Raw genomic sequence first — 24,818 nt, 5'->3', positions numbered from 1 at the left:
ACCCTGTACAAAGCTTAAGTCCAAGTGGATCAAGGACCTCCACATCAAACCAGACACACTCAAACTAATAGAAGAAAAACTAGGGAAGCATCTGGAACACATGGGCACTGGAAAAAATTTCCTGAACAAAACACCAATGGCTTATGCTCTAAGATCAAGAATCGACAAATGGGATCTCATAAAACTGCAAAGCTTCTGTAAGGCAAAGGACACTGTGGTTAGGACAAAACGGCAACCAACAGATTGGGAAAAGATCTTTACCAATCCTACAACAGATAGAGGCCTTATATCCAAAATATACAAAGAACTCAAGAAGTTAGACCGCAGGGAAACAAATAACCCTATTAAAAAATGGGGTTCAGAGCTAAACAAAGAATTCACAGCTGAGGAATGCCGAATGGCTGAGAAACACCTAAAGAAATGTTCAACATCTTTAGTCATAAGGGAAATGCAAATCAAAACAACCCTGAGATTTCACCTCACACCAGTGAGAATGGCTAAGATCAAAAACTCAGGTGACAGCAGATGCTGGCGAGGATGTGGAGAAAGAGGAACACTCCTCCATTGTTGGTGGGATTGCAGACTGGTAAAACCATTCTGGAAATCAGTCTGGAGGTTCCTCAGAAAATTGGACATTGAACTGCCTGAGGATCCAGCTATACCTCTCTTGGGCATATACCCAAAAGATGCCTCAACATATAAAAGAGACACGTGCTCCACTATGTTCATCGCAGCCTTATTTATAATAGCCAGAAAATGGAAAGAACCCAGATGCCCTTCAACAGAGGAATGGATACAGAAAATGTGGTACATCTACACAATGGAATATTACTCAGCTATCAAAAACAACGAGTTTATGAAATTCGTAGGCAAATGGTTGGAACTGGAAAATATCATCCTGAGTGAGCTAACCCAATCACAGAAAGACATACATGGTATGCACTCATTGATAAGTGGCTATTAGCCCAAATGCTTGAATTACCCTAGATCCCTAGAACAAACGAAACTCAAGACGGATGATCAAAATGTGAATGCTTCACTCCTTCTTTAAATGAGGAAAAAGAATACCCTTGGCTGGGAAGGGAGAGGCAAAGATTAAAACAGAGACTGAAGGAACACCCATTCAGAGCTTGCCCCACAGGTGGCCCATACATATACAGCCACCCAATTGGACAAGATGGATGAAGCAAAGAAGTGCAGACCGACAGGAGCCGGATGTAGATCGCTCCTGAGAGACACAGCCAGAATACAGCAAATACAGAGGCGAATGCCAGCAGCAAACCACTGAACTGAGAATAGGTCCCCCGTTGAAGGAATCAGAGAAAGAACTGGAAGAGCTTGAAGGGGCTCGAGACCCCAAAAGTACAACAATGTCAAGCAACCAGAGCTTCCAGGGACTAAGCCACTACCTAAATACTATACATGGACTGACCCTGGACTCTGACCCCATAGGTAGCAATGAATATCCTAGTAAGAGCACCAGTGGAAGGGGAAGCCCTGGGTCCTGCTAAGACTGAACCCCCAGTGAACTAGACTATGGGGGAGGGCGGCAATGGGGGGAGGGTTGGGAGGGGGACACCCATAAGGAAGGGGAGGGGGGAGGGGGATGTTTGCCCGGAAACCGGGAAAGGGAATAACACTTGAAATGTATATAAGAAATACTCAAGTTAATAAAAAAAAAAAACAAATATATTCACATGACACATCTATAATAATTATAAGCTATGTATTTTATTGACAGGGAACTTAACATATATATGCTTATTGTGTAGCTATACATATAAATATGCACACATGTATATAGACATACGTATGCAACAATGCATATAGAAAAGAGGTTAATATTTCATTCTATCCCAGTGAGTTACTTAAACCTAAACACGAAGCCAATACATCTTTCACATTCACTTGTTTTAACCAAAGACCTCAGCAAAATGCATTTAAGAGGCATACCATTTTGTTTTTCAAATTATCTTATTTTATGTGTATAAATGTTTTGCCTGAATGAATATATGTATGCCACATGCATGCCTGGTATCCAGGAAAAGTCAGAAGAAGTTGCTGAGTTCCCTATAACTGGAGTTACAAACCATTGTGAGCAACCAGGTAAGTACTGGGAATCGAACCAGGGTCCTCTCCAAGAGCAACAAATGCTCTTAGCCATTTAGATATCTCTCCATTCCCACTAGCATGATTTTAAGATCAATGTCTAATCTAATAATAAAAACGCAGTTTATTAGAGTCAAAAATACAATGGATTTTCAATTGTTTTGGATTGAATTATTCTGTCACCATTTCTAATATATGCCAGTACATTCTATAAGAGAAACATTAATTCTGGAAGCTGCAATGGCAGAAAATACTTTAATGGTCTTAACCAAGTCTCTTAGAGTAAGACTTAAACTACCCAGAGAGTTACCTTCATCTCTATTAGGTAGAGGGAAGGGAGCAACTAGATAACAAATGTCCTCGGAAAACACAAGTGGGGAATTTTTTTAACACTTTCCCTATTAATAGATTGGTTTCATTAGCTCTAGGAAAAGCACGCCTGCTTTATAAGCAGCTGAAGTGGTTTTATGGTGGAGAAGTATTTACAAGCAGTTTATTAATAATAAAAGTGGTTTAAGAGCAAAATTCTTCCTACACCCTGTTTATTGCATACTAATCCTGCAGTGCATGCCAATTTCTATACAGTTCGGGAGACAAGTGGTAGCAATGTGGCAATTATGGAATTGCTGTGGATTTTAGACACACAGCCTCCCTTACAGGTTATTGTTTTAACCAGGATGCTTTCAGAGTGAAAGAGAGCATTGACAAGTCTTTCATAAAAACAGGTATCAAAACAAAACAAAACAAAACAAAAACAAAAACAGGTATCAACTGGTACTACTCGAGACAACCAGAAGATATTTAGAAAATATCATTCTAATGAATACCACTAGTAGAGGTGGAAAAATATGTGATCCAGGCACATATCTGTGTGTGGGTGTGCACACTCATGCACGCTCATACAGAGGCCAAAGAAGAATGGTGGGTATCTCCTATCATTACCCGCTTTACTGAGACAGGCCTTTCACTGAGCCTTAAGCTCAGCTAGGCCGTCTGACCAGAGAGTTCCTGAGATCCACACATCTCGAACCCACAATGTTGGGGTTACAGGCATGCATGGTCATGCCCAGATTTTGTGTGGGTAGTCATGGACTTGAACTCAGGGCTTCTTGATTTAACAGCAAACATTCCGACCCAATGGGTCATATCTCCAGCCCTTTGGGATTTTTTTCTTAGTTAGTGTTACAAACAAAACCCCATGAGAAAGGAAATAAATAACATTTTCTTACCAAGATCAATGTATTTAGGGTCCAAGGGTGTGCCAATAGAATTGCAAAGAACAAGCACAAACTGTAACCAGATAAAAGAAAAAAAGCATATCAGAATTCTTGTAAGAATATCAGAGCTCTTGCTTGTGAACAATACAGGACGTGTGCGTCACATATCATGCTTATCTTTCCCAAGCATCAGTAACCTGCAAATAACTGATAAAACTTCAGTACAAAGAAAAGCAGGCCAAAGGAAAGATCATCTACAGCACCGACATCACAAGCCATGAGTTGCAATGGAGGCCGATTTCTCACATAGCAAACACGGTGGTTTTAGGAGAGCACAAGGCGAGTGGTCCAGCTGCTTCTCCCATCATTTACTCTTCTAAAGTCCCGATGCTCTAGCACCGTCACACACCCTCACTTCCCCATCTATCCAGCCACGCAGAAGCAAGCCAAAGTAATTGGTTACCGTTGCACCAAACGTCTCCATTTCATTCTCCTCCTTTGAAGCAGTATATGGACAGTATGAGAAATTCAGAAAGGCGCAATTAATTCAAGAACAGTGGCTTATATCCAAACAATCACGAGTGATTTTAGGAAAAACACAATGTACACTTTATGTTATGCTGTTCTAAGTTGGAAATTTCACCTTAACTATTAGTTGTTGAATCATGTACTAACGATACTGTTTTACTTAAATGTTTTCCTAACAAGCTCAATAATTTCATATTAATTCTGTGTGTTGTTTACATATTTTCCTAACAATGTCTCAAACACTGTTTAACTATAAAAGTAATCGTAGCGATAACAGACTAAATTCTTTCCATCTACTACTTAAAATAGGTTTGTCTGTTGCCTTAGCATAACACAAAAATGTGCTTTAACATTCCTGCTTAACAATCATGTCAGTTTATAAGTTTCCAGAATCAAATACTGCACAGGATTTCTTAGGAAAACTGGCACTCTCCCCACTTCCTACTCGGCAATGCAGTGATTCTCAAGGCGTCTAAGACTTTGACCCTTTAACACAGTTCCTCATGCTGTAGTGAGGTGGTTGTGGTAACCCTCAACCAAACAACTATTTTCAGTGCTACTTCAGAACTGAAATGTTGCTACCATTATGAATTGTAATTTAAGTATCTGATATGCAGGGTATCTGACATTCAACCCCTGTGAAAGGGTTGTGTTACCCCCAAGGGGTAGGGACCCACAGGTTGAGAGCCACCGCTCTAATGCTTGTTACTTATGTCCCAACTCTAAGCAGCATGCTTTTTGTTTACTGAATGATGGTTGAGTCTTCCTTTTGGTGTTTTTTGAGACAAGATTTTATTTTGTAACTCATGCTGGCCTTGAACCCGGGCAATCTGCTGCAGCTGCCACAGCCTCCTAAAGTAGAATTACAGGCAGGAGCCACAGTACACAGCTTCTAGGTAGCATGTTCCCAGTGCTTCCTCTTGCTTTGTTCAGTCTACTATGGTACTCAGTGCTTTCCCACTGTGAATCAAAGGTGCTTGGCTCTCTCCATCCACTTTCCCAGTGCCCTGTCCCACACTTCAGTGACCACTTCTTTCTGCTTTGAACATAACTTTGGTAGGAGCTTCTGAAGTGTGAAGCCTCAGTGATTACATCACTTTGAAGACACAAAGACTCTCAGTGATCCCTGACTTCTGTTTTAGGAAGACTGTTAACATAAGCAGGTTTTAGGGTTATGGTTCGGGATTTTTCCCTGGCCTCTCATCCTATGTCTTTATTACTAACGTGAACCTCCAACTATGCCCAGTTAAGCATATCTTCCTCAGGGAGTCCAGCATGAGGCAATGGGCTGACTAGATGCACCTGCTTTCTCCTGGAGCCTGTCCTCTCACTGGAGTCTCAGATACGCCTCTAAGTGGGCAGCTGATCCTCTTTACCATGGGGACTGGGGCTTCTGGGCTCTCTCCTCTCTCTTAGTTTATTCCTATTTGGTGGCTTTTACCCTGAAATAACTCCTTAAAATAGGTACGTTTGGAAGGAAAAATGTTGTTGACCTTGCACATATAAAAAAAGTCAGAATTCCACTCTCACATTAGTAGTTTGCTTACAATGAGAAATCCTAGACAGGAAGTATCTTCCCTCAGAATTTTGAGGGCAATTCTCCAAGCTTTTGCTGATGACTAGTTGAATGCCACCCTAAGGTCTCATCTTGTAAAATCTGCTTTCTCTTGAAAAGCAGGGCTGGGGTGGGGGGCACCGTGGGTTTGTGGGTTTGTTTTGTTGAGTTGTATCAGTCTGATCCCCAGTGTTCTGAAAATGTACAATGACATTCCTTGATGTGGAAATGGTTTTAGTCACTGAGCGAGGTTTCTTCTCATGGAAAACCTCAAGGGAATTTTGCTTTTTTTGTTCTCCCTCCCTCTCCTCCATATCTGGAGTATGTATATGTATGTGTGCTCACACATGGGGTGTATATTTGTGCACATGCATGAGGAGGACAGAGGTTGACCTCCTCATTATGGCACACTTTACTACCAAAGCACGATCTCTTGCTGAGCCCAAGACTGGCTGATTTGGCTGCTCTGGCTGGCCAATTTGCCCCAGGAACTTCCTCTCTGAGCTCCCCAATGTGGGGAGTACAGGTGTGATGTATCATGAGAGCACACATGCACTTTAAATAAATAAATGTAAAAGGATTTTTCTATAATTCTAGTTTTGGTTCTTAGGTTTAATGTTTTTATTATTCATTTTTGAGATGATTATAATGACATCATTTCTCCCTCCCCTCCAAACCGTCCCATATACCCCCTCCTTGCTTGCTTTCAAATTTCTAGCCTCTATTTTCCTCAGTCCTTATGTTACATACATTTGGGGAGTCACATACACAAAGATTTGTGTATATACATATATTTATTTTACATGTATGATGTTTTGTCTACATGTATATCTGAGCTTCACATACGTACAGTGCCCATAGAACCCACAGGAGGGTACTAGATCCCCTAAAAATGTAGTTATAGGCCGTCGTTAGACACCATGTAGGTGTTGAGAGTCAAGGCAGGTCCTCTGGAACAGCAGCCAGTGCTCTGAACCTCTGAGCCTTTTCTCCAGCCCTTATTTTTAGTCTTACTTGGTGACCAAGCTTCGGTCTTGGCAGATGGCAACAAGACTGGGTCTCTGTCTAGAGGGACACCTGGGTACTTGCTTGTTCCTATGTCTCTTCTGTGGTTTCTGTATGTTTTCTTGCCTGCATCACATCTGGTACTCCCAAACTGTCTTTCCTCGACCAAGCATGCCACCCTCTTCTGCTCCAGCATTCTGTAACAGTTGCCTCTAGCCACAGTCCATGAACGCCCTTCTTAGGCCTGCTGATGTGATCCCCCTGGCTCACTTGCTCTCCAAGCTCCACATGCTGTTGTCCTTACCTCTCTTTCCCCTATGGGCCTGTGACTGAAAATACTTGTACTGCTGCTTTAGTTTGTTCCAGGAAAACAAAGCCAAGTGGGGCTGTTCAAACAACCACCTTTAACAAAATCTCTGTTCAAAACCCAGCTCATCTTCTTTTCAAATACATACTTTTGCAATTTCTCAAATTGTTAGCATGCTTTTTTAAAAAAATTATTTGGGTAATATTTTTTATTTTGTGCTATGAGATTAATTTTTAAGGCACTATATCTCAAAATGAAAATAAATTTATCCAAGTCAAAAGCTACCAAAACTCATGTAACTCCATCAGTATTTCTGCTAGAAGTCAGATAACCATTTTTCCACCTGTGACATATCTCAGAGGCAAACAGTTTCGGTATGGAAGCAGTTAGCATGAATTGCCAATGTCTGGCTGGTAGGAAAAGAGAATCGGAAAGAGGTTCTGACAGACGTCCAGGAGAGCCAGTGTTCTACCCTCTGCAGTGCCCATGCTTGAGAAGGCTGGTAACTAGAGCCCCAGCTCTGCCCACTGCTAACAACACATCAGTAACTTAAGATACCAAAGGGTCCTTACCTGAGGGTGATTTTCATCAGCTTTTGTGGCCAAAATGCAGAAATCGCCACACGTGGTGATAGAAATGAGACTCTTCACATATTTAACATATTTCTCATTGTTTTTTGTGTCCCAGAAAACAACACAGTACTCTGGACGATCGGGTCTGGTGTATGCATAAACCACAGTGTTGGAACAATAGCCCCACTAGGGATGGAGAAAGGGGAGGAACAGAAAGGGGAGGAACAGAAGTGGGGAGGAAAGAAGGAAGATAGACTATTTAGCTTGGGAAAGAAAAATCACATTATTTTTATTTTCGAAATAGTCTAACAGTTGCTGTTATCAAGGCTAAAAAAAATAGATCCTACAGAAAAATTTCTAAAAGTCACAATAAAACACATTTTTAAAAGCATGTTCTACAAAAATAAACTTAGCTTGTCTAACTTTCGTTATTTGTAAAGGTTAAGTTCCAGGGGTAAAAATTTTCAGTAGTTAATCCCTGCTTTGGGGATGGTCCAGAAAGATCAACTTCTATTAAGGGCAAATTCTGGATCTCCAAGACAAAATTCAAAATAGATACTTTGTCTTTTTCCTGTTCATGGTTTTTTTTTTTCAGAATATTTTTATCTTTCTACATTTCATCCAAAACAAAATACAGAAGTCTCTCTCTCTCTCTCTCTCTCTCTCTCTCTCTCTCTCTCTCTCTCTCACACACACACACACACACACACACACACACACACACACACACACACAACTTGCTGAGGAATAATCATGTTCAGGTCTTTTGGCTACAACTGCTCACTGAACATCTACATCACAGAGTCCATTGGGAACAGAGCATATACACTCTCAGTCTCCCTCTGTCTAGTGTGCCAGGACACTCATGGAGTCTTAATCATCTGTACTCACAGCCAGCACTATACTTATGCTATCACTAAAAGGTCAGTCGTGTTCATGTCCAGCTCTCATACCACTTACTAACATCAACTTTGGCTTTCAAAGACTTCAGTTTACAAAAACAACGTTATAAAGATACAATTTTCCCAAACATCCTTCCTCCGTTTCCCTGTCATTGGCATCATACATGACTAGGACACATTTGTCACAACTAAGAACTAGACTGCACACTCGTCAGTAGCTTTGCCCTAACGTCCTCTGAGATCCTAGAATCTCCCGGTGGCTACGTTACCTTCTGTCATATCTCCCTGGGCTCCTTTGGGCTCTCACGGTTTCTCAGTCTCATGGTTTCTCAGCAGAGGACAGAATTTTAAGTCAGGGTCCTTCAGTTTGGATCTGTGTGGTCTTTTTCCTGTGCTTACATATTACTGGTGTGTAGAGAGACCACCACTGAACTGTCATGACATGTCCCCTCATGTCATATAAAGATCTATGACCTCCACGTGACATCATGGAGGCGGTTAACCCTCCTTCGCTTAGCCAGAGTGCAGTTTGCTAGCTTTGCCACTGAAAAGCCCCCTTCTTTTTCTCTTTCCAAGCTAGAAGGATGGGAGACTCCTCCTTCTAGAGAGGCAGTATGTAACTTAGAATACCTCTGTAAGAAAAATCTGCTTCTTTTCTTCCATTTATTTTTTTACTCAAATAACATATACATCCCTATCAACTCAGAAGCTCTCCTTTCATAACAAGCTATAAATGAAAGCTACATTGTTCCTTTTTATTTATCACACACACAGATCACAGTCCAATTCTGGCTACTGTAAGCTATAGCGGGCTATCTATCATGTCATCCTTTTACATCAGAACACTTCCTGGTTGCCTAGCACTATAAGATGCTCCATGCATATCTTACATTTTCTCTACCCTAGTTCTAGAACCAGTCATTCCTCCAAGGCGTTTTGACCTTTAAACATTAAATACATAAGAGCAGGCCCTCTTCCCCCTCTGCTCTCCTGCTCTGCTATGCTGAGCTGTGTCTGTTGTGTGTGCTGTGTGTGCCATATGCACTGTGTGTGCTATGTGCTGTGTGTGCTGTTGTGCTGTATGTGCTGTGTGTGCTGTGTGTTCCATGTGTGCTGTGTGCTGTGTTCTGTGTGTGCTGTGTGTGCTCTGTGTGCTGTGTGTGCTGTGTATTCCATGTGTGCTGTGTGCTGTGTGCCGTGTGTGCTGTGTGTGCTGTTGTGCTGTGTGTGCTGTGTGTGCTGTGTGTTCCGTGTGTGCTGTGTGTTCCATGTGTGCTGTGTGCTGTGTTCCGTGTGTGCTGTGTGTGCTATGTGTGCTGTGTGTGCTGTGTGTGCTGTGTATTCCATGTGTGCTGTGTGCTGTGTGCCGTGTGTGCTGTGTGTGCTGTTGTGCTGTGTGTGCTGTGTGTGCTGTGTGTTCCGTGTGTGCTGTGTGTTCCATGTGTGCTGTGTGCTGTGTTCCGTGTGTGCTATGTGTGCTATGTGTGCTGTGTGTGCTGTGTGTGCTGTGTGTGCTGTGTGTGCTGTGTGAGCTGTGTGCTGTGTGTGCTGTTGTGCTGTGTGTGCTGTGTGTGCTGTGTGTGCTGTGTGTGCTATTGTGCTGTGTGTTCTGTGTTTGCTGTTGTGCTGTGTGTGCTGTGTGTGCCGTGTGTTCTGTGTGTGCTGTTGTGCTGTGTGTGCTGTTGTGCTGTGTGTGCTGTGTGTGCTGTGTGTGTGTGTGCTGTGTGTTCTGTGTGTGCTGTGTGTGCTGTGTGTGCTGTGTGAGCTGTGTGCTGTGTGTGCTGTGTGTGTGTGTGCTGTGTGTTCTGTGTGTGCTGTGTTCTGTGTGTGCTGTTGTGCTGTGTGTTCCGTGTGTGCTGTGTGTGCTGTGTGTGCTGTGTGTGCTCTGTGTGCTCTGTGTGCTGTGTTCTGTGTGTGCTGTGTGCGCCGTGTGTGCCGTGTGCCGTGTGTGCCGTGCACCTCATGCATGCGCTCTGCCTCTGAGCCACAGTCTCAGCGCCTCTGACCGTCTGAGGCTCCACAGCCCCTCACTACATGTCACAGGTCACCCTCAAACTCACAACCCCTCTGCCTCATCTCCCAACAGACAGTAATATGAGCATGAGCTACTACGCCGATTGCATAGCAATTTTCATAAAAATTACCCCAAGCTTGTTTTAGATCATGTATTGTTTATCTCATTTTCCTCTTCGGAGCCACTCTGCCCTTCTCCACCCTTCCCCATCCCTTGGGAGGAAGGGGTGATTTCTGTGAGCCCTGTCCTGTGGACTGCTCTGCTATGTGGTTCTGTTGGGGTTTGTCCATGAGAAGGTACAAGGAAGAGGAAGAAAAGGGATGTTTATTCCCTGATCCCCCCGCCTGGCAGCCATGGCCTGTGCCCATGGGTTCCAGGAAAGTATTCCCCTGCCTTGCTCTCTGAGCCCAGGGCTGCTGATGGCATCTGGGATCTGCTAACCCTGCCTTGTTCTGTGAGCCCAGGGCTACTGATGGCATCTGGGATCTGCTAACCCTGCCTTGCTCTCTGAACCCAGGGCTGCTAATGGCATCTGGGATCTGCTAAGCCCTGGTGCCTGCTTTACCTCCTTTGCTCTTCCTTTCATCTCAGCCACACCCTGGAATGAGGCCTTCTGTTACTCCTGTGAGTGTGCCATCTGTTTCCAGAGAGGTCTGGACTCTTAACGTCATTTTAACCGATTCAAGTAAAAGCTGCTACTTTTAAGAGCTTCATACACATCTACTAGTTTCTTGCTTAAAAAGCTACAACAGGTTTAGTTTAAAAAAAAAACAAAAAAACCACACTGTTTTATAACTGCTCTTAATACCTTATAATCAGGTCGGATATTTGCAAAATATATAAAGGAGTCAACAGCTAGAGCAATCTTCAGTCCGCCTCCTTCCCAGGACAGAGAGCACATCTGCTTTCCTGGAACTTTCAGGGTGCCTAGATGCTGTGGGGAAATGTAAATTACTATAATGAACATATAAGGTTTGAATGTGCCAATACTACTCCAGAAAATTCTAAAAATTAAATTTATTAATAGTACCACTGAGAAGGACAATGTTTATTTATGAGAATAGTGCTTACATACTAGTATCTACCATTTGTGACTCATTGAAATAGGTTTTCTACAAATAAATAATCATGCCAAATATGGCAGTGAACACCCTTCAGAGGCAGGTGGATTTCTGTGTGAGACCAACCTGGTCTACACCCGAGTTCCAGGACAGCTAGGGCTACATAGTAAGACCCTGTCTCAAAGGGAAAACAAATAGATCACTTCACAATAAATTATAACTGAGAAATTTAGGACAGGCAGATATCTGTTTAATATCCAAAGACATTTAAAGAATCATCTTAAAACCCAGAAATATGAACATAAAGTAAAAACATTATATAAAATACTAATCAAGTTAGTGATTTAAAGGAGACATTTATTTGGGTCATAGAGAAAATATCCTAAGTAGCTATTTCCCAGCAGTTTCCTATGTCAAATGTTTAGATTTCTAAACTCACAGATTATAAAGTGGTGACTATAATAGAAACTTTAAAAACACTCTTTAGGCACATGCTTAATATCTGAGACTGCTGCACAAATGTCCCTCAGAGAAAGTGTGGCAAGCCGGACTTCCTGCTCATTTCCCTGCTCACAGCCTAGCCTGCTCTCAGTGGGGAGACAGGTCCTGAGTGTGTTTACCTCGCCAAACGGTGTGTAAAACTGCACGATGTTGACGTCCTTGTCCTGGGTGACTACTTTCTGGGAGCCTGCCACAGCTAACACACTGCCAATGTGGTTCCACTGGATGCCGACCACATACATGCCCGTGTCGATCAGCACCGGGTCTGGTCGAGAGGGAGAGAACCAATGTGGCAGCTGAGTCACAACTTAACCTAGAGAACTTGACAGTCTGAAAAATAATTTTTAAAATACTTTTAAACTTCTCCAACTTAAAAAACAAAAAATTCCTTACTTTGGTCATTCTCATGTCTCATTATTTGGCATCTCCCGTTGTCAAAACAAATTGCCAGGCATGGGCAATCGGGCTCCACGTAGCCTTCGGTGCCATGGTACCAATGGATCCCAGCAATACTGATCGCTCCGGTGACGTTCACCAAGCAGTTCAGTTTCATTTTCATCTAGGTACAAGTGGTTAGCTGAGGTTTAATAAGTGCATTCTAAAATGGTCAATTTAATCTGCACAAGTATTGAAGGAAGATCAATATGAACAGACTTGAAATCTTCCCAGAGACGAAATCTTCAGGACTTACTGGTTATAGAACCCAGATAAATTACTTCTCTGACTTTCGTCTTTCCCCGAGTATAAAATAAGGACAAAAACACAGAGAGATAAGTCAGGTGAGGTAAGCTTGTTATCCCAGCACTCCAGACAGGAAGATTTCAAGTTTGAGGTAAGCTTGGGCTACATAGCATGTACAAGGTCAGTCTCAAGAATATAGGAGACCTAATCTCAAAATATAAATTAAAAAAAAAATCCTACACTCACGCTCAGAGTTTTTAATGAGACTCAAATGACAGTAGGAGATCATGCATTCAAGGCCAGCCTTGCTATTCATAGCCTGGGCTATGGAGTGAGATCATGTCTCAAGAAAAAGAAAGAAAGGTAAGACAGGGGTGAGGAGAGGGAAGGGAAGGGAAGGAAGGGAAGAAGAGGAGAGGACAGGAGAGGGGAGGGGAAAGGGGAGGGGAGAGGGGAGGGGAAGAAGGGAGGGACGATGGGGAAGGGAAAAGGTAGGGGAGGGGAAGGGAAAGGGGGAGAGGAGAGGGGAAGGAAGGGGAAGAGAGGAGAGAAGAGGGGAGGGGAGGAGAGGAGAAGAGAGGGGAGGGGAGGAGAGGAGAAGAGAGGAGAAGAGAGGAGAAGAGAGGAGAAGAGAGGAGAGGAGAGGGGAGGGGAGGGGAGGAGAGGAGAGGAGAGGAGAGGAGAGGAGAGGAGAGGAGAGGAGAGGAGAGGAGAGGAGAGAAGAAAAGAGGAGAGGAGAGGAGAAAAGAGGAGAGGAGAGGAGAGGAGAGGAGAGGAGAGGAGAGGAGAGGAGAGGAGAGGAGAGGAGAGGAGAGGAGAGGAGAGGAGAGGAGAGGAGAGGAGAGGAGAGGACAGTTTTACAGGGAGTTTTACCAGGGAGTGAAATTCTTCTTACAAACAAGTCTGACCTACCAATAGATAAGAAATCTATCATGGCTCCACTTCTCAAAGCCAGAACTTTCTCCAGATCATTCTGCCCAAACTGACTGCTTCCTTTCCAGCTGTGGTGATAAAATACAAAAGCAATTTGATGGGAAGGGGCACATGTTAGCTCATAGGTCAAGGGTGCTGCAGTCCAGCACGGCAGGAAGGTAAAAGCAACAGGAACTCTAAGCCCTTCCAGTCAGGAAGCAGCCAGAGGTGTGTGTGTGTGTGTGTGTGTGTGTGTGTGTGTGTGTGTGTGTGTGTGTGTGTGTGTGTGTGTGATGGACACTAGCCCAGGGAACGGTCTTCACTCAATCAATCAGAGACACTCTTGGGGCTAACCTAATCTCTACACTCCTTCTCAGGAGTGCCCTGAAGTTTGTCTCCTAGGTGATAGCTGACCAGGTTGACAAGCAACACTAACCACCATACCTGCTCGATTTGACTGAATTTTCTCCCTCATATATTAAATCGGTTACGATTCTTTTCACAAACAAGCTCCAGTTGCTACAAAAACTATCTTGGGTACCCTGCATAAAATCTCTGATCCAGGCACCTGCAGACTTAAAAAGAAACGTACACAGCCTATGACCCTTCTCATTACCCTTCAGCTTCAATGCTCTGTCATCTTGTCTCCAGCAACGGGAAATCAGGACTAAAGCTGCACTCTGCTACATTAATTCGCCCTAAAGGAACTAAACCTGGGCTAGTAGAAACGCTTGCCTGGCAGTCAAGGAGCTTTCCATTAGACCCAGTGCCTGCAAGACTGAGCATGGTGCAGGTGCTCCTTCAAACCCTAGAACTCTGGGGGTGGAGACAGGAGAAGCCAAAATTCAGATGTGCAGCAACTTCCAGCCTGGTCTACATAAGACCCTGTCTCAAAACAACAACTAGCCCCCACCCCTGCTTTGGTTTATTGCTGTAAAGAGACACCATGACCAAAGCAATTGTTTTTCTTTTGGTTTTTCAAGTCAGGGTTTCTCTATGTAGCCATGGCTGTCCTGGAACTAGCTCTATAGACCAGGCTGGCCTTGAATTCAGATATCTGCCTGCCTGTGCCTTGTGTGTGCCTGTGCCTATACCTGTGCGCCTCTCTGTGTCTCTCTCTCTCTCTCTCTCTCTCTCTCTCTCTCTCTCTCTCTCTCTCTCCCTCTGTCTGCTGTCTCTGCTGCCTCTCCACCTCTCCACCTCTCCACCTCTCTGCCTCTCTCTCCGCCTCTGCCTTTACCTCCTGAGTGCTGGGATTAAAGGTATGCACCGCCAATGCCCAACTCCAAGGCAATTCTTATTTAAAAAAAAAAAAAAAAGGATTTGATTGGAAGCTTTTTATAGCTTTAAAGGTTTAGCCAATGATCAATCATCATGGAAGGAAGCAAACAGGCATGGCACTGGAGCAGTAGCTGAGAGCTTTAAATCCTGATCCCAGGCATCAGAGAAAGAGAGAAGAGAGACTGAAACAGAGACAGAGACAGAGACATAGACAGAGACTAGGCCTCATATGGGTTTTTGAAATCTCAAAGCCCACCCCCAGTAACATACCTCCTCCAACAAGGCCACACCTCCTAATCCTTCCCAAACAGCACCACCAATGGGAGCATTCAACTAGATAAGTCATGGGAGCCATTCCCATTCAAAGCATCACACCACACACCCCCAAAAAAACTAAGATTTGTCTTTTAACTTTTAAAACTGTTTAGATGATTAGAAAATTAAAACTGAATTGAAGACCAATTCTATAAATTATTGTCACTATCATAATGAAGGCAAACATATATAAATGACATCTAAAATAATCATCGAAAATTATGCATACAATATACAAACACAGAAAGTTCTAATACAATAATGAATATATACACTTACTATAAAATTTCCTTGATTATCATAAATGTGTATTTCTCCATTTGCCATTCCAAAAAGTAGGATCTTACTATCTGCAGACCAGGTCACATGGCACAGCTGAATTCCCTTCAGGTCTTTACCCCAAATCCGATTCCCTGAAACAAAGCAGGGCTATTTATTACGAGCTCAGAGCCGTGGTCCTCCAACAACTGCTTTTGAACACTGATTCCCTAATGCGCTCTCACACTTCTCACAGTATGCATGCAGTCCCTCCACTAACTTGGTCAATATTTGTTAGCGTTCATATAAGCTCTATCACACTGAGGCCTTCCAGCAGCGGCTGTTTCACACTGCCTCCTGTCCCTTCCACACTCAAGGTGGGGAGGGCCTCACTCCCAGTCAGGTGAGTGAGTCATCTACTCTAGAGAAAACACAGCTCTCTCAAAAGCAGCTCTTCGTCCGCTCGCACCCTCCAACATCCAGAGCATAAGGAACCCAGGCTGGGCCCTCTGCAGTGGGGAAGGCAGCCCCCGAGGAGCTCCTGTATGAGCCGGCCTCCATCCAGGCCTGTGATCAGCCCCTTCCACAAAGCTCACCCTCGAGATTATCCCCATTTCTCTTCTTAAACTCTTCTCTCCAAGCCCGGCTCATGCATGTTTAGATAGACATCAGACCCCTAAGCACCTTGAATACAAACAAACAAAGCAAACCCCCTCCCTGCGGCTGGCACTGCCCTATTTCTACAGTCCCTCCCAGCCACATTTTTTACTTAATTACAGGTGTAGCAGGTCTCCCTTCCTTAAGGTCCCCTCAGTTCTCCAGTCTGCCTGCTGCCACACAGCTCCCCTAAAACGTCCTGTGTGAGGCTGGGACAGCCTGATGCTGAGGCCAACTGACAACGGGCCTCCTCCTACTCTTTTCCTGTCTTTTTGGGCCATGCTCTCCTTCTTGATACTCTTTTCTCCCACGAGGTTTAGGGAGTTCTTTGTCTCCAAGACTTTTACTTTCAGTGTCTTTTCTGAAATGCTTTTTTCTCCTCCAAAGCTATTCCTTAGCCCTGAGACACCTGTGGTTAATGCCTCAGTACATGCATCTCCTCCTCTAGGGAGTCCTCCCTGATCTCTCCCCATCTGCCTTCCACTGTTTCTACATGTTCCTGTATGTTCCCTGTTATAGCGCTCATGTCATTACCATTGGCTGCCGATCAGTGACGACCTATGACCCAGGGTCACTTCTGACACAGGTCAAGAAGGTTCCCACTGTTGAGCCATGAGCGCCTAAGCTACAGCTGCTGCTTTCAAGGCTCTCTGCTACATCAGGTAATACAATGAACACACCACTGAATCTATGACAGAGACTTCAAACCGTTTCTGTCAGGCTGAGATGCAGACTCACAGCAGGCGCAGCCTCACTGGAGACTATAATTTGAAAGAAGGGGTATTTTAGGCTATAAAATATGACAACGGCATGTTCTGCTCAACTAGAAATACAGATTTTTCTAATTTTATACTTTTGAAACTAAAATCTATATTTCTATACAATATGATGCAATACAACATGAAATTGTATATTTCTATACAAATAATCAATATGAAGATCAATTATACAAAAGCCATATTTAAAATGATACTGAGAAATTAATTCAGCTGTTTTCAGTACCACTGTAGGGAAGTGAAACAGTAGACTTGTCTTGAAAATACTTCCAGGTCAGAGGTAAAACCAGAAGGTGGTTCCTAATGTCATCAAATCATATGGCAGTCACATAACAGATGTTTTTTCCTTAGCATCAATTTTTCAATCAGAATGATAATTAACTTAAATCTTGAAAGGAACTGGGCAAATCCCGGTCTCTGGCCAATGTCCAGTGAATGCATTACCGTCTACCGAGCCGACAATCACAGCTCCGTCTTCGTACACAATGCAGATCTTCTGCCCATCAGCGTTCCAGCTCATGCTTCGAACCACCGACTTATTGCGATTGTTGATCATCTCCTCGTACCAAGAACCTGTGTTCACAAGTTAAAAACCAGTCAAAACCTTCACCTTCATCAGGCCAGGAGTCGGTGACCCACACCTTTAATCCCTGCACTCAGGAGGCAGAGGCAGGCAAATCTCTGAGTTCAAGGCCAGCCTGGGCACAGATTAAGTTCCAGGACAGCTAGGGTTATACAGAGAAACCCTGTCTTGAAAAAGGAAAAAAAGGAAAAAACAAACCTTTCACATTTATCAGCCAGTGCTTAAAGACTGATAATATTTTCTGGGCACTGTCATGCACAGCACCAATCCTAGCACTTGGAAGACTGAGGCAGGAGGATCATAAGTTTGTGGCCAGGCTGGGCTACATATTCCAAGACCCTGTCAAGGAAGGAAGGAAGAAGGAAGGAAGGAAGGAAGGAAGGAGAGAGGAGGGGGAATGTAGGGAAATGTTGCTAACTTCTGAAAACACACTCTTGGATAAATTATTGTAAAGTGTTCTATAACCTAAAACATTTAACTTCAAAGCCTTCAAATCACCACAAACAGGCTTGACACTGTATTATCTGTAATTGCTTCAAGATTATCTTAGAACATATGACAATATCCCTCTCTTATTTTATATTTCTCTCTTCTTGTCAATTAATGAAATGAAATTGTGTTTGCTTTTTCAGGCTGGAAACAGATGATTCTTCTAAAAGTTCAACTTTTCCTACTGGGTGATCTATTCAGACAGTGAGGAAAAAGAACAATAACAGCTTTACATGTGTGCATAAGCTCCTGTGATGATTAACTATTACATTAATTATGATTAGAAATACAAGCATATTATTAGATAAAAGAACCTGATTTTGGAATTTTTAAAGATGACTTCAGAGAGATAACTCAGCAGGGAAGGGTGCTTGCCCCCGAGGCTGAGGACCAGTGCTCCATCCCTGGAACTCACATGACAGGAGAGAAATGACTTTCAAACATTGTCCTTGACCTCTGCACATGCACTGTGACATGTTAGGCACACACAGTACACATGCAGAGGCACACAAACACCTCTGGCTTCACAGCCATCTCTACTCACCCGCACATGCTCCCACCAGATGGCACACACGTACACATAATTAAAAGTAAATCTTTAAAAAACAATTTGTTAACTAGGGTGTCCAGAATCTTTTTACAAGTGTACATTTGTAACTACGCCTTTCCAAACCTTAAGAAAATAGGTGCTCTGAGTTGTTTTACCAATAATAGAGATGCATCTCAGTTAATCTTTCTCTTCCTCTCCCCTCCCCAACCCTTCCCTTCTCCAACTCTCTCAGAGACAAGAGGCACAAGCTGTGAGTCATTCAGCAGACATGAGATAAATTGAATCCACAACAGCAAAGGAAGCTAAGAGGTCCAATACAGGAAATACTATAAAGGAAGTCTTGCCTTTGATTTCCTCATAAATATTTTTATCTAATATTAACTCCAGCTGACCACACAGGAATTGTTTCTTATTGGAAATCTGGGGGGGGGGATTATTTTATATGGAAACTATTCTACGTGTCTCAGTTCATTGTAGCAATGTCTACAGTTACCTAACTCACTTTCCTAACGTGGGGTAACAGATCAAAGAGCAGGATGGAGCCCTCTTGCTGGCCACAGGTCTTTCGCAGAGATGCTATTTCCCCATCCAAATACTGTGCTCAGACTCTGGACTGTGCAAGATCAAAGCAGCTCTCCTCAGCCAGAGAGATGGCTCAGGGGTCAAAGGTGCTTGCTGTCAAGCCTGACAACCTTAGTCTAAGCCTAGGGTCTCACATGATGAAGAGAACCAAGTCCTGCAAATCGACCTCTGGCCCCCACATGTGTGGCGAATACATATATACACAAACGATAAATGTTTTAAAATTTTAGCATGGCTCTCACAGGCTAGAGAGATGATTCAGTAAATAAAAGGACTTGTCTGCTCTTGCAATGGACCAGAGTTCAGGTCTCAGCACCCCCACAAGACCATTCACAGTTATACAGAGAGAGAGGCAGAGACAGAGACACAGAGACACAGGCAGAGACACAGAGACAGACACACAGAGACAGACACACAGAGACAGACACACAGAGACAGACACACAGAGACAGATCGTTTTTAAGCAGCTGTCCTAATATACCTTTATACAGCATCCAGACAATAATAAGCCCATTTTGATCACTGGTAGTCAACTTCTGATACTGTTCATTCCATGTTACAACTTGAACAGCACCTAGAACATTCAAAAAAATCAGAAACTCTAAGTTGACTATAATTTGTTTCAGAGTTGTATCTTTGTGTAAATCAGCACAGGATGTTAAAATCAATATAGTTTGTACAGTCAGTCTCAAATGTTAAAACTTAAATATGAATATAAAAACTTAATGGGATGCTATTACTAATGTTACTAATTGTCTGCAACAATGCAAAATACTGTCATATATACCTCTGTCTCCCACCTTCAAAGGCCCTCTCACAAGCAGCCAATAACAGTGCCATGGAGCTGATGTGGAGCAGATCAAAGGAGGACTTCACACATCCTTGGGGTATTCCATTTGCTCTCCATCGGTATGTCCCATAATTTATTTTCTCCTTCCCTCCCATGCCAGTTTCCCACGCCGTTCCACACTCTCGAGTACATCTTAAGCCTCTAGGTTCTAGGAATGACTAATTTCATTTTCTTCTCCCTAAATACTTTAGTGTGTATTCCCTAATGATAGTCTCTTTATAATCCATACTCCAAATCAGAAATTAACACTGAAGAAATATCATCTAATACAGTCCATTCAAATACCATCAACTGTCAAGAAGTGTCCTAAACAGACCCTTGTTTTTCTCACTCTAGGACCCCACCTAAGCTCCTTCAGTTCTGTCCTTTTAGTATCCTTTAACTTGGACTCACAGACCAGATCCTTTAAGAGGGTAATATATTTATTTAAAAATAAAAAAAACAAATTTTTTATAGATAACAAAATTTTATAATGTACAAATTAATAGCCAGGATTTTTTCAGATTTATCAGAGATGATATTTAATTTCTGCAAAAGTGTTGGATAATATCCCCACTATCATATTGGGCATACAAATTATAGCTCAATAAAAATGATTACATTCAATGCTATTGTTATTTAAATAACAGTATTTAACATATTTGTTTGATATTTCTACACTAAGTAGATGATGACCTAAACGTCTAAATGGAATTAAAAAGCTATACGAAGCCAAGTGGTGATGGTAGCATATGCCTTTATATCCAGCACTTGGGAGGTGGAGGCATGGGGATGTCTCTGAGCTTGAGGCCAGCCTGATCTACAAAGCCAATTCCAGGATAGTCAGGGCTACACAAAGAAACCCTGTCTGGGAAAACAACAAACAAACAAACAAACAAACAAACAAAATGTTAAATGACTCACCGCTATGGCCTTCAAGATTCTGGTTCATGGAAAGGTTACTAGGAGCGGCTAGACCCCTCAGTTTTGAGTCATCTAAAACAATCAAAAAGAAGCCTGTGATTAAATATATAAAGGTAAAAGATTACAAGATTCTGATATATTCATGAGAAGGGTGTGTGTCTGTGAGATGCTATAAGACTTTTTAAGCTCTTTCTCCTGCCCTGACTTCCTCCTGATACAACTGTGAGCAATAGTACACAGCTATCTTGCAAGACATTGTTCTATCAAAATGAAGCAAAGAGCAACATTAGCTCAATGTATTAAATATTCAATCACCATTACATAATATTCTCCCAAAAGATCGTAAGTAGAAATGTATAGGACATAAATTAAGATCTATAAAACTTATAAGGGATTAAATAGTGGAGATTTTAGAATCTAGTTTTTACTGTTTCCCAGAATGTCATGGTCATGCATGCATTCAGTCATCCTTTCATCCATCCATCAAAAACCAGTGATATGTACACCGTGTCTAGGCACTATGGGAGATTCTGGCTATAAAATAAGCAAAACAGCCCTTTCCCCTTTCAGAAAGCTTGCATTCCATGGGAGGGAGAGGGTCAGACAATACATACATACAAATCCCTTTTAAAACATTAAAACTTTGTAATGACAAATACCATAAGCAGGTATTATAATTTGGGAAAGTGGAGGCAAAATCAGAAACAGTAAGAAAACTGGTTAATTTAGAGTAAGGTGGGCACCAGGGAAGCTTTCTAAAGAAATAATATCTTAGCTGAGACACAACATGTATGGCAAAGAGATGCAGGGAGCGGGCAGTCTCCCAGGAGAGCAAACAGCAACTGTAAAGGCTCTACACCTTTCAGGAACCAAGAGAGGGCCTTGCAGGCAACAGAGGGAAGTGACCACACATGGAGCTGCAGTGACAGCCACAAGGAAAGTCAAGACACCTTTGAAGGAAATTACTAGAATTTTACAGTTTATAATCACCTAGAAAATGTGTTAGACATAAAACAGAGCACTTAAAAACATTTATTTTAAATATACAAATGTTATGATAATCTTGGGGATTTGTGAAGATGGGGACTATAAAACTCAATCCTTAAGAAATCTACCCTCTCAGATACTATGAGTGGGCGAAAAGATGGCTCTGTAGTTAAGAACATTGGCTGCTCTTCCAGAGACCCAGGCTCAATTCCCAGCACCAACATGGCAACTCAGAACTGTCTGTAGCTCCAGTTCCAGGAAATCTGAAACCTTCACACAGACATATATGCAGGCAAAACACCAATGCTCATAAAACAGACAGAAAGCATTTTTTAAAAGACACTGTAAAAAGAATATTTATTCTCAAAGCAGAGAAAAATTCAAGTGTTCTCTAAACACTATTTATAGACAATATAAATACACAGTCTAACACTGCACTGATTAAGAAAGAATAAATGTTAACCCTGGTGTAGTGGAACATACCTTTAATGCCAGCACTCAGGAAGCAGAGGCAAACAGATCTCTGAGTTCTAGGCCAGCCTGAGTGAGTTCCAGAACAGTCAGGGCTACACAGAGAAACCTTATCTTGAAAATCGCCCCTACACACAGTTCTCAAATGTGTGTGTGTGTGTGTGTGTGTGTGTGTGTGTGTGTGTGTGTGTGTAAGGAGAGAGAGAGAGAGAGAGAGAGAGAGAGAGAGAGAGAGAGACTTTTTAAAAGATCAAGTGGAAATAAAATCTAGCTGGCGTGAGAACAAAATTCTGACAAAACTGATCTTACAAAAAAAACACTTTACCAGTAACCACTGGATCTAACAGGCTTGATAAAAGAATGTACCATTAAATAAAGCATCTCCTGTAGAGAGGGCACAGTCAGCAAAGTACTTGCTGTACAAGTGTGAAGACATGACCTCAGATCCCCAGAACTCATACATAGCACTGGTTTTGGAGCATGCACTTGTAATCTCAGAGACAAGACAGGAGGCAGAGACAAGATAGGTCCCTGGAAGTTTCTAGGCCAATGAACTGGCCTACATGGCAACTTCTCAGGCTAATGGGAGGAGACCCTTGTCTCAGAAACAGTGGCAGTAGGGGCTTGATAGATGGGTCTGTGGTTAAGAACACATCCTGTTCTTGAAGAGAACCAGTGGTCAGCTCTCAGCACCTACAAACTATCTGTAACTAGTTGCAAAGGGAAGGATCCAACACCCTCTTCAGGCTTCCACAGGTTCTACATGCATGTGATACAAAAATACATTCAGGCAAAACACACATACACATACAAACAAATCCCTTTTAAAACATTAAAACTTTGTAATGACAAATACCATAAGCAGGTCTCACTGTACACCAGCCACTTTTTCCTACCAATTTTCTACATCCTCACTGGTGATGATCACTTACCTGTCTGTGTCTCTAATCTCAAAACTTTCAGTAATCCGTCCTCACCGCCACATGCTATGAACCCTTGGTCCTTGTTCCAGGATATACATTTCAGCTTCACATTATTGGGAACAGCGATCTGTAACAGGAATCACAGTGATGCTAGCTTTTCACAAAGGAGTTGAAAGATCACCACAGAAAAATTAGCTATTATGAAAACGGCTGTGGTCCCCTTAAATGTTCCAAGCTCTAGCATTCTGTAAAGAAGTGCACATGGGGTTGGGGATTTGACTCAGTGGCAGAGCACTTGCCTAGGAAGCGCAAGGCCCTGGGTTCGGTCCCCAGCTCCGAAAAAAAGAACCAAAAAAAAAGTGCACATAAAGGAAGATGATTGCCAAGGAAGCCATGGGGGGGTGGGGGAAATCACCTCATGGATTCTTTAAAGGAGGGAACTAAGACATAAATGCGTATCGCTGCTCTCACTTCCTTTCCCACACCACACTTATTTTTTCCTCTCTTAGGGGAGCCTGTGATAATCTATCATCTGGATCAACAAGTAGCAGAGGAAAAGACCCAGCAGCGTTCAGTGATCACTGTTTATCACTAAAAAGAAACTTGGCGTGACTGGAATGTGGAAGAATCCTGAGAAAAAACTGCTGGATCGGCCAAGAACTACCCGCTGGAGGAGGTAGGTGACGGAAAGACGGAAAGGGGGCTGGGACAGCCGCCCGCAGTCCTGGGAGAATGCAGGTACCGCCAGGATACAGGAATGGAGGCGGGCGCGATGGCGGTCCCCAAGAGAAACTCACTTTCTTGCTCAGGTAGAAGAACATCGTGGGAACTCGGAGAAGATGACCGGCAGCGGCCAAGGCCCGCTATACATAACGCGTTCTACACCTCCATTTGCGAGCACCGGTGTCTCGGAGAAGCTCCCGTCGCCTGGCAACCAGCGCCGCCCAGTCGCATCCGGGGCGCTTAGAGGACTTCCGGTGTGGCCTCCGGCCTGGTGCTGGTTGTCGTGCGCCTGCGCGGGCGATGGGGTTGCTGTGTAGTTGATGTAAGTTGAGGTCGATTGGCTCTTCACTGCCACTGGGCCTGTATCTCGACTTCGAGCCTTTCTGCTTTCAGGTTAGCGACCTGCCATCCTTGTCACCCCCAGCGCTCTCCCTTCATCCCCGCCGCTGTGCTACAACACCACGCTACCAGCATGCATCAGGTGTCAGTATGAGCTAAAGTATGAAGCCCCTTCCAAAAAAAAAAAAAAAAAAAACGGTCTCAAGAATTCTGTGTTTTCCCTCTAATCGCTCCACCCGACCCAGGCTTGAAAGGAAAAGTCGCTTGTTGCATTTGGTAGGCTGGCACCATCGGACAAATAAAAACGCAGTGCAGATGTGCCTTTTGAGGACTGCATTCTTTAAAGGAACTACAGAACTCTATGAAGCAATTTAGGAGTCGGCACGATCATTTTGCGTTTGAATGTCTTCTTAGGGTTCCTATGGCTGTGACAAAACACTAGGACCTAAAAGCAAGTTGAGAAGGAAAGGGTTTATTTGGCTTACACCTCCATATTGGTGTTTATTATCTAAGAAAGTCAGGACAGGAACTCAAACAGGGCAATAACCTGGAGGCCGGAGCTGATGCAGAAGCCATAGGGGAGAGCTGCTTACTGGCTTGCTCTCAATGGCTTGCTCAGCCTGCCTTCTTATAGGACCCAGGACCACCTGCCTAGGCACCACCCACAATGGGCTGAGCCCTCCTCAACAATAACTAGTTTTTTAAATGTCTTACAACATTTTTCTCAAGGATCCCTCTAGTTTGTGTATCAAGTTGACATAGGACTA

At 43.1% G+C, this 24,818-nt stretch overlaps 1 protein-coding gene across 2 annotated transcripts in view; it reads right to left on the bottom strand.

Annotated features, from left to right (window-relative positions):
• The window catches only part of Wdr35 (WD repeat domain 35), a 59,854-nt gene extending 35,919 nt beyond the window's left edge, over window positions 1-23,935 (bottom strand). The window contains exons 1-12 of one of the 2 annotated variants that reach the window (XM_087554386.1): window positions 23,787-23,935; window positions 22,999-23,116; window positions 20,609-20,680; window positions 19,337-19,429; window positions 17,096-17,224; window positions 15,240-15,373; window positions 12,165-12,330; window positions 11,891-12,036; window positions 11,018-11,143; window positions 7,294-7,479; window positions 3,790-3,822; window positions 3,339-3,399 (exon numbers count right to left, since the gene is read on the bottom strand). In XM_087554386.1, coding sequence (XP_087410512.1) covers window positions 3,339-3,399; window positions 3,790-3,822; window positions 7,294-7,479; window positions 11,018-11,143; window positions 11,891-12,036; window positions 12,165-12,330; window positions 15,240-15,373; window positions 17,096-17,224; window positions 19,337-19,429; window positions 20,609-20,680; window positions 22,999-23,116; window positions 23,787-23,810 — 1,288 coding nt within the window. In that variant the 5' untranslated portion in view covers window positions 23,811-23,935. The remainder of the gene's footprint in view (window positions 1-3,338; window positions 3,400-3,789; window positions 3,823-7,293; window positions 7,480-11,017; window positions 11,144-11,890; window positions 12,037-12,164; window positions 12,331-15,239; window positions 15,374-17,095; window positions 17,225-19,336; window positions 19,430-20,608; window positions 20,681-22,998; window positions 23,117-23,786) is intronic. The other variant, NM_001099340.1, reaches the window with a different exon arrangement.
• Between the last annotated feature and the right edge of the window lie 883 nt (window positions 23,936-24,818).

Source organism: Rattus norvegicus, chromosome 6 (assembly GCF_021556685.1).
Source record: "Rattus norvegicus strain SHRSP/BbbUtx chromosome 6, alternate assembly SHRSP_T2T, whole genome shotgun sequence".
Classification (NCBI taxonomy): Eukaryota; Metazoa; Chordata; class Mammalia; order Rodentia; family Muridae; genus Rattus; species Rattus norvegicus.
The sequence above is the reverse complement of the archived record's forward strand: the minus strand, read 5'-3'. Positions and strand labels throughout refer to the sequence as shown.